This window comes from Formica exsecta, unplaced genomic scaffold, assembly GCF_003651465.1.
Source record: "Formica exsecta isolate Colony F162 unplaced genomic scaffold, ASM365146v1 scaffold1069, whole genome shotgun sequence".
Classification (NCBI taxonomy): domain Eukaryota; kingdom Metazoa; phylum Arthropoda; class Insecta; order Hymenoptera; family Formicidae; genus Formica; species Formica exsecta.
Window position 1 is genome coordinate 11,075 of NW_021848409.1, and position 9,270 is coordinate 20,344.

At 43.4% G+C, this 9,270-nt stretch overlaps 1 protein-coding gene across 1 annotated transcript; it reads left to right on the forward strand.

Moving 5' to 3' along the window:
- Positions 1-5,085: 5,085 nt before the first annotated feature.
- Positions 5,086-6,973, forward strand: LOC115234317 (uncharacterized protein F54H12.2-like). The gene is made up of 2 exons (XM_029805320.1): positions 5,086-6,248; positions 6,383-6,973. Exon 1 carries the CDS (start codon positions 5,117-5,119, stop codon positions 6,152-6,154), a length of 1,038 nt encoding a protein of 345 aa, XP_029661180.1. The 5' UTR covers positions 5,086-5,116; the 3' UTR covers positions 6,155-6,248; positions 6,383-6,973.
- The last annotated feature ends 2,297 nt before the right edge of the window (positions 6,974-9,270 follow it).

Genomic DNA, 9,270 nt, shown 5'->3' on the forward strand with positions numbered 1-9,270 from the left:
CTTTATTTATATATCGAGGGAATATGATATAATATACAATAAAAAATTTACATATAATTCAATATTTATTTACAAAAAAATTATTTTCACCGCTGCGAAAAGTACACGAAATTATATTACATAATATTGCGATAAAAGAGATAGTCGAGAAAAAAATAGAAAAATCATTGTTCAAATACATAACCATACGGTAGCGAATTTCGACTATCGATAAATCTACGCTTTAGTAATACGGGTGCGCATACTTTAGTTTCGTCGCGTGTTACGATTTCGTGAAACGCTGTACGCCGAATTGCTCTAAAGCATAGATTTATCGAAGTTTTCGGCAATTCTTCTCCGTTCTTTTCATTTTCCTGTGCTCTCTCTTTATTTAACAATAAATTCTTAATGCTGTTAAAATTAACCAACCGAGAGTTTTCATAGTTTAGGGTTATGCCCTTTACTTTACAGCATTCACGCGTACGCCCGTCCGGCATACGAACAACATAGGCATAAAATTTTGGGCCACCGGACACGAACGCCTCGATATAACTACCACGGCCGTAGCTTTCGAGCTCGTCCGTCATGTCACCCAGAAAATTTCCCGTATGCGGTTCATACTCATTCGCTTTACCTGTGCTTACGTATATACAGGAATCAGTATCATAATATAACACGCGTCGATCTAAGCGTTCTAAATATTCATATAATTTTAAGCGTGCTTGAGCCGTCGTATACGCCGCTATCGCAACATTAGTTATAGGTGAGGGCGTGACGACCACTTGTCGCAATCGCCACGAAACATATATTACCTAGTCGTTCACGGGTAATATATCGGTTATCTCATGCTCGGCGCTCGTCAGTAATGTCAGAAAACGTTGTAGCGTTCTCATAACCTCGGTATTCGGCAAATTGGCCCGCTGGCCGAATTTTCCCCAAAATGAATTTAAACAGAGTTTTGCAACCGATCGTAAACCGGGGTTCAGCGCGATGTTACGCTTATCGAGAACAATACCTTCAGTTTTTTCGTACTCCTGCAGATATCGTTCTTTAGCGTCATCGTCGTCACCGCATTCCCCCGGCCATCCGCTTGCTTCTTGTTTTAATTGTAAGAATGAGTTTATATATTCGGCGAACAAACCGCCTTGTCGCGATGCGCGATCGAATTGGCTAACTTTATATTGCCAAATCTTACTGCCGTCACGAGATAACCTTTTTCGACTGCCTTTCGTAATTCGCACGACACCCACGTACCCTCGAATTCGCGCTCATTAATGTTGTCGTGCGTGCAGGATGTCTGCGCAAATGTTTCGCAACAACTACGACATAATAAACTGCGCGTCGAACGCTTTCGCATTATGTGCTATGCATATGATCTGGTTGAAACGTTTCGTCCTTCGCATTGCGAATTCGGCAAATTGTTTCACTGGGTCATGTCTGAATATGAATTCGCGTATCCCGCACCAACGGCATCGCACGGACATGTCGTTTTCCTGCGCGCACACTTCGCAAATCTGTTACGCCACGCAGAGGGTAGGTACATGTTTATTCACGTTCATCGTACCTTCGAGCGTCTCGTCTTGCCGCGTTTCGAAATCATAAAATATAAATGCCACGAAGCCTTTTTTGCGCTCGTTTACCTCTTCACCAACAGTTTCATTACTCTTTGTTGTTCCGCGCGTATCCGATATCAACGTAGTCGTCGTCGTTGACGAGGACGGTTCGGTAGAGGAACTAACCCCGTTGCGAAGAGGTTGCATATGACACAAATGATTTCGAGATTGCTGTGTCCGACATGTGTTTTTATTATAGAGGTGTCAAAGTAAAGACTTTGTTGTGAAAATCTTTTAAAATTTTCGTAAAAGCTAGGATTATGTCAATTAGAAATTCGTCCTTTATAACATTTTTCTCCTAACAATATAGGCTATAAAAATTTATTATACGGTTGCTAAGCTTTTATTTACGCTTTGTAACATATTGTAATTGTATTTAGAGAAAAATTTTAGAGAAAGATTTTCCCTTGTAACGAATCTAATTTCTAGATGTTTCTAGATGTTTTCATGTAATTTTTAGCGTGATGAACAAGTTTAAACGTGAAAAATCACGATTTTTCCTGTTATTTGACTGTCTGCGCAAACTTTTCCCCCACTTTTTCTTTATATTTCGATATATAAGCAGCACGAGAAGATGCGAATTCTTATTCATTTGAGTTTGCTCGTATCTCTTCAGGTATCGTAACACCGACATCCCGTGCTAATTGTAACGTGAGTTCCCGTTGAAGCGGGGATCGCGTGCATCTTACATCATTCCATTTTTCATGCAATTCTCCCGTACATAAATTACCGCGTTTGCAATAAATTGTCGCTACAACAAGAGCCCGGGGAAAACATAAATTATCGGAATTTTTTATTGTTAGTATCGAACGCTTCGCAATATCTTCGCGTGTTAATTTCACACGTCCCCGCCCTGAAGGAACCGTAACGTTAAAAACTCGAATATCGAAGCGTTCCGCAATATCGAGACCTCCCGCGCTCTGCGCTACCGAACTCACAATTCCCCAAACATCTTCATACGTCAAGTCACGCGCAGGACGAAAAGATAATCCGGCAGGTCCATGAGATATATAAATCCGCAGAATGAAAAGACAACCCCACATAATCACCACGTTCGCATGAATTTACCGCATACGCGTGAATTTCACGGAACGCGTTTTCTAACAAATGATAAATATCACCGCCTTGACGATCTAAAGTTTATGGAAAAAGCGTACTACGATGCTACATCGAGGCCACACGGGTATTTATTGCTTGATTTGAAACAATCGACGAATATCGCTTTCGCACGTGCATCTTTCCCGACGATACTCGGCATTACGCTGTTAAAAAGTTGATGACATCGAATAGAGCAATAGAGAATGCTAGGCGGTCTATCGATGAAAGAAACTTATGCCTTTTTAAAACCTTGTGTCATTTGAAAAAAAATCAAAGAACCGTATTCTTGCGAGCCGCCGACAATAAGCTCATAAAGTGCATTCAAGAGTGCATTTTCAATACGCTAAAGGGTAACGTACCGCTTTGTTGTAGCCGACAAAACAGTAACGAGTTACGCAGATTTTCCGACAAAGAAAAGAAAAGAATTGCTCGACTAGAGCAAACTCGAATTATGGAACTCGAAAAATTGTATTACAGTCCCTCGCACTATGCCGGCTATTCGGCGACGGATAATTTATCGCGAGCTGCTAAATCGAATTTCACACGTAACGAGGTCATCGACTGGCTTAAATCGCAAGACGCATACACGTTACATCGTCCGGTACGTCGAAAATTTCCACGCTTACATTATAACGACAAATAACGATGACTTATGGGAGGCTGATTTGATCGATATTCGTAATCTCAAGAGCTATAATGATGGTTATTCATATGTATTATAGAAGCTGTGAATTACTCTGCAAAATCCGTGGGTTCGCGTATCCATTGGCAATTTGGAGCTATTATCGGACGCAAAATTATTATGAAACTTTCCTGCGACATTATGAAATGTGATATGATTCATTATGTAAATTTTTCCGAAAAACTCTGCCGAATACTCGGTTTCGATACGCGCAATAAGCTCAATGCTAGCGTAGTGGATCATTTACCGTTATGGCTCTTAAATGAAACCGACTTCAATATACAGAATGACGACGAGAAGCATGGTAAAATTGAAAATAATACCGGTACATCAGGCGCTTTACCTTCCTGGATTTATGACGATGTTGAAATTTATACATCGCCATTTTACGTATTTCCGCGCGAACGCGTAATAATAGCCGCCGAACCAGCTAGTTTGTTGCGCGGTATCCCCGACAAGCTCTTCGTCTATTGCGATATTTGCAAACCCTATATTACTGGCGATATACAATCTCCTCTTTTGCGAATAGTCGCACTCGATGCTGGAAATGATTACGCGTTCGCGTCTACTCGAATAAAGCATTTCTCGCACACTCAATACATTGCCCTGCGTCAAGCGTCTTTTCGCACAATCGAGATAGATATAAGAGATCAACTAGGACAGAGTATACCATTCGAATTTGGAACGCTGACAGTGACATTACACTTTAGGCGTATCGAGTAGATAACATAATAATAATTAGAGACCGCGATAAAAAATTAAACGATAATGGATTATTATTCAACGTATTACGACGAGTTACAAAACGGCGGCAGTCGCGGCGGTGCTGTGGGGAAACGTGCCGGTGCTAATATAATCGAAGATGTTGAAAACAATATGCCATTTAAGGTAGCGGCCAAACACCGATTTGAAGAATTTGAAGAATCTCTTAAGAGAAAAGCTAAAGAAAAAATAAGTAGTCTGATGAAGGGTTCGGGTTATAAGTCGGATGCAAAAATGCATGTAGCTCAGTTTCCTTTCGGCGGGCTCAACACGCGCATCGCTAAATCCGCGACATTACGTAGACGACGCCAGGAGCGTAAGAAAAGTTCGTCAAAGCGCCAGACACGAGGGAAAAAAAGAACAAATACAAAAACATCGAAAATTCGGCGGGCACGCGCATCGCTAAATCCGCGACGTTGCGTAGACGACGCCAGGTGCGTAAGAAAAGTTTGTCAAAGCGCAAGACGCGAGGCGAGGGAAGAACAAATACAAAAACATCGAAAAATAAGAGAAGAAAAAAGCGCACAACGGTGAAAAGACTTAAGACATCCGAGAATCGGCGTAAAACTGGTAGAAAGCGCACCGTATCCGACATATTTTCTTAAACGGCATATATTCTAAACACATCTAACAGTGAGAATTACAGCGACGACAAAAAAATTTGCGGTAAATAAGCATGTCCTTTCTTCACACGCATTCGAGCGAGTGTTTAAAGAGCGAACTCGATCTCTTTTCTTTACCGCCCACACAAACTAGTATCGAGAGTTCGCAATGGATTCATTACAAACCCGTGACTTCGCTCTCGGACGATTCTCCGATAGAATTCGTCATTCCGGGTCACGGAGAAGAATATTTAGATCTCACGCACACCATGTTAAGTCTTCGCGTACGCGTAGAAACACCGGGCGATTCCTCGGGACATACTGCACACGACGCAACCGCCGCGGCCACTATAGGCCCCGTAAATCATTTACTTCATTCCATGTTCAATCAGATCGACGTGTATTTCAATCAAAAGCTCGTGTCGCCTCCAAACAACGCTTACGCGTACCGCGCGTACATCGAGGCGTTATTAAATTATTCTTCACCCGCAAAAACTTCCCATCTAACCTCCTGTCTATGGGACGCGGATACACCCGGTCAAATGGACGAACCGGTGGAATCAAAATCGCCAAATTCCGCTCTCGTGAGACGCGCGCGTTACATTCACGGCGGTCGAGCGCTAGATCTTGTAGGGCATCTCCATTGCGACGTTTTCAATCAAGACAAATTTTTAATTAACGGTGTAGAAGTACGCTTAAGGCTCGTCCGTTCGAAAGATTCGTTTTGTCTTATGGACAGTAACGGTTCATCGTCGAAAATTCATATACTGGATGCGAGCTTACTCGTGAGAAGGGCGAAAATAAGCGCCGGATTATTACTCGCGCATGCTAGAATGTTGAGTAAAGTTACGGCCAAATATCCGCTCACGAGAGTCGAAGTTAAAACATTTACGATTCACAGTGGTGTTGTGGGTGAATCGTTAGATAATGTAATACTCGGTCAACTTCCGAAAAGGATAATAGTCGGTTTTGTTAATAATAAAGCGTTTAATGGTGATAGAAAATTAAATCCGTTTAATTTCAAAAATTACGGAATAAATTTCTTCTCGCTATACGTCGACGGTATGCAAATTCCTAGTAGGCCGTTACAACCGGTTTTCTCGCCGGAGGAACCGCTTTACGTCGAAGCTTATCAAACTCTCTTCGCGGGAACGGGCATCCATTTTTTGAACGAAGGAAATTCTATAAGTAGAGACGATTATTCCAAGGATTATACGCTATTCGCTTTTGATCTCACACCCGACCTATCAGCTAATTACGCGGGACATTGGAATCTCGTGAGACATGGTAGTTTACGATTAGAAGTGCGATTCGAGAAGGCTCTCACAGAGACCGTTAATTGTATTATTTACGCCGAATTCGATAATGTAATAGAAATCGATTCGTCTCGTCAAGTCATCGTCGATTTTGCCGGATAGATATTTATCGCTCTCAAGTATTTGACCGTTACAACGTAATACTCGGAAAATTTCCCCTCCTTTTTCTCCCCTCCACATTCGATCAAAATGCTAACAGCATAAAATATCAAAAAATATACAATATAACAGAAAAGAATTCAGTTTCATTCGAGACACGAACGTCGACGCTTCGCGAGCAGTTTAAACTATTATAACCGCGCTATCGAGAGCGCTCCAGTCTTCACAAAATGGATATAGTCATCGACATACAAGGTTTCCGCGATGCCAATGCGAAGTTTATCCCCAAAGAAGTCGCTATTATCGCGCTTGACGCTCCATTCGTCGGACATTGGATTATGATGCCTCCGCATTCATTTGACGATTTACCAAGAAATGTAAGACATGAAAATAACTGGCTTACACGAAATTATCACGGCATCGAATGGTTCGACGGTGAAGCTAATCCGAAATATTTTACATCGCAACTACGTAAAATAACAAGACAGGCACGATACATTTACGTTAGAGGTACCGAAAAAGAAACCTACTTGCGGAATCTACTCTCCAGAAATATATATAATTTGGAAGATATTTCTCCCGCATTCAAAAATCTGTCAGAGGGAGAAGTGCGCGGACGTTATTGTGGTTACCACGGATTTCGAAAATTCGGAATCTTTCATTGCGCATTACGCAACGTATATAAATTAAAATATTGGTTGATCGAGCGAAATAATAACGTCTACGGCAATACGAACGTTAGTACTCAAGCTACTTGTGGTTCTCCGGATAAATGGTGTGTAAACACCAGTGACGACGACGACGACGACGACGACGACGACGACGACGACGACGACGACGACGACGACGACGACGACGACGACGACGACGACGACGACGACGACGACGACGACGACGACGACGACGACGACGACGACGACGACGACGACGACGACGACGACGACGACGACGACGACGACGACGACGACGACGACGACGACGACGACGACGACGACGACGACGACGACGACGACGACGACGACGACGACGACGACGACGACGACGACGACGACGACGACGACGACGACGACGACGACGACGACGACGACGACGACGACGACGACGACGACGACGACGACGACGACGACGACGACGACGACGACGACGACGACGACGACGACGACGACGACGACGACGACGACGACGACGACGACGACGACGACGACGACGACGACGACGACGACGACGACGACGACGACGACGACGACGACGACGACGACGACGACGACGACGACGACGACGACGACGACGACGACGACGACGACGACGACGACGACGACGACGACGACGACGACGACGACGACGACGACGACGACGACGACGACGACGACGACGACGACGACGACGACGACGACGACGACGACGACGCAAAGCGCAAGACGCGAGGGAAAAAAAGAACAAATACAAAAACATCGAAAAATAAGAAAAGAAAAAATCGCACAACGGTTAAAAGACTTAAGACATCCGCGAAACGGCGTAAAATTGGTAGTAAGCGCACCGTATCCGACATATTTTCTTAAACGACATATATTCTAAACAAATCTAACAGGTAGAATTACAGAGACGACGAAAAAATTTGCGGTAAATAAGCATGTCCTTTCTTCACACGCATTCGAGCGAGTGTTTAAAGAACAAACTCGATCTCTTTTTTTTACCGCCCACACAAACTAGTATCGAGAGTTCGCAATGGATTCATTAAAAACCCGTGACTTCGCTCTCGGACGATTCTCCGATAGAATTCGTCATTCCGGGTCACGGAGAAGAATATTTAGATCTCATGCACACCATGTTAAGTCTTCGCGTACGCGTAGAAACACCGGGCGATTCCTCGGGGCATACTACGGGCGCAACCGCCGCGGCCACTATAGGCCCCGTAAATCATTTACTTCATTCCATGTTTAACCAGATCGACGTGTATTTCAACCAAAAGCTCGTATCGCCTCCAAACAACGCTTACGCGTACCGCGCGTACATCGAGGCGTTAATAAATTATTCTTCACCCGCAAAAACTTCCCATCTAACCTCCTGTCTATGGGACGCGGATACACCCGGTCAAATGGACGAACCGGTGGAATCAAAATCACCAAATTCCGCTCTCGTGAGACGCGCGCGTTACATTCACGGCGGTCGAGCGCTAGATCTTGTAGGGCATCTCCATCGCGCTAGATCTTGTAGGACATCTCCATTGCGACGTTTTCAATCAAGACAAATTTTTAATTAACGATGTAGAATTACGCTTGAGACTCGTCCGTTCGAAAGATTCGTTTTGTCTTATGGACAGTAACGGTTCATCGTTGAAAATTCATAAACTGGATGCGAGCTTACTCGTGAGAAGGGCGAAAATAAGCGCCGGATTATTACTCGCGCATGCTAGAATGTTGAGTAAAGTTACGGCCAAATATCCGCTCACGAGAGTCGAAGTTAAAACATTTACGATTCACAGTGGTGTTGTGGGTGAATCGTTAGATAATGTAATACTCGGTCAACTTCCGAAAAGGATAATAGTCGGCTTTGTTAATAATAAAGCGTTTAATGGTGATAGAAAATTAAATCCGTTTAATTTCAAAAATTACGGAATAAATTTCTTCTCGCTATACGTCGACGGTATGCAAATTCCTAGTAGGCCGTTACAACCGGTTTTCTCGCCGGAGGAACCGCTTTACGTCGAAGCTTATCAAACTCTCTTCGCGGGAACGGGCATCCATTTTTTGAACGAAGGAAATTCTATAAGTAGAGACGATTATTCCAAGGGATATACGTTATTCGCTTTTGATCTCACGCCCGATCTGTCTGCTAATTACGCAGGGCATTGGAATCTCGTAAGACATGGTACTTTGCGATTAGAAGTGCGATTCGAGAAGGCTTTCACAGAAACCGTTAATTGTATTATTTACGCCGAATTCGATAATGTAATAGAAATCGATTCGTCTCGTCAAGTCATCGTCGATTTTGCCGAATAGATATTTAAAACTACGTGAAATAACAAGACAGGCACGATATATTTACGTCAGAGGTGCCGAAAAAGAAACCTACTTGCGGAATCTACTCTCCAGAAATATATATAATTTGGAAGATATTTC

What these genes read in the sequence shown, in the direction of transcription:
- LOC115234317 (XM_029805320.1), top strand. Translation starts at nt 5,117, where the DNA reads ATGTTCAATCAGATCGACGTGTATTTCAATCAAAAGCTCGTGTCGCCT.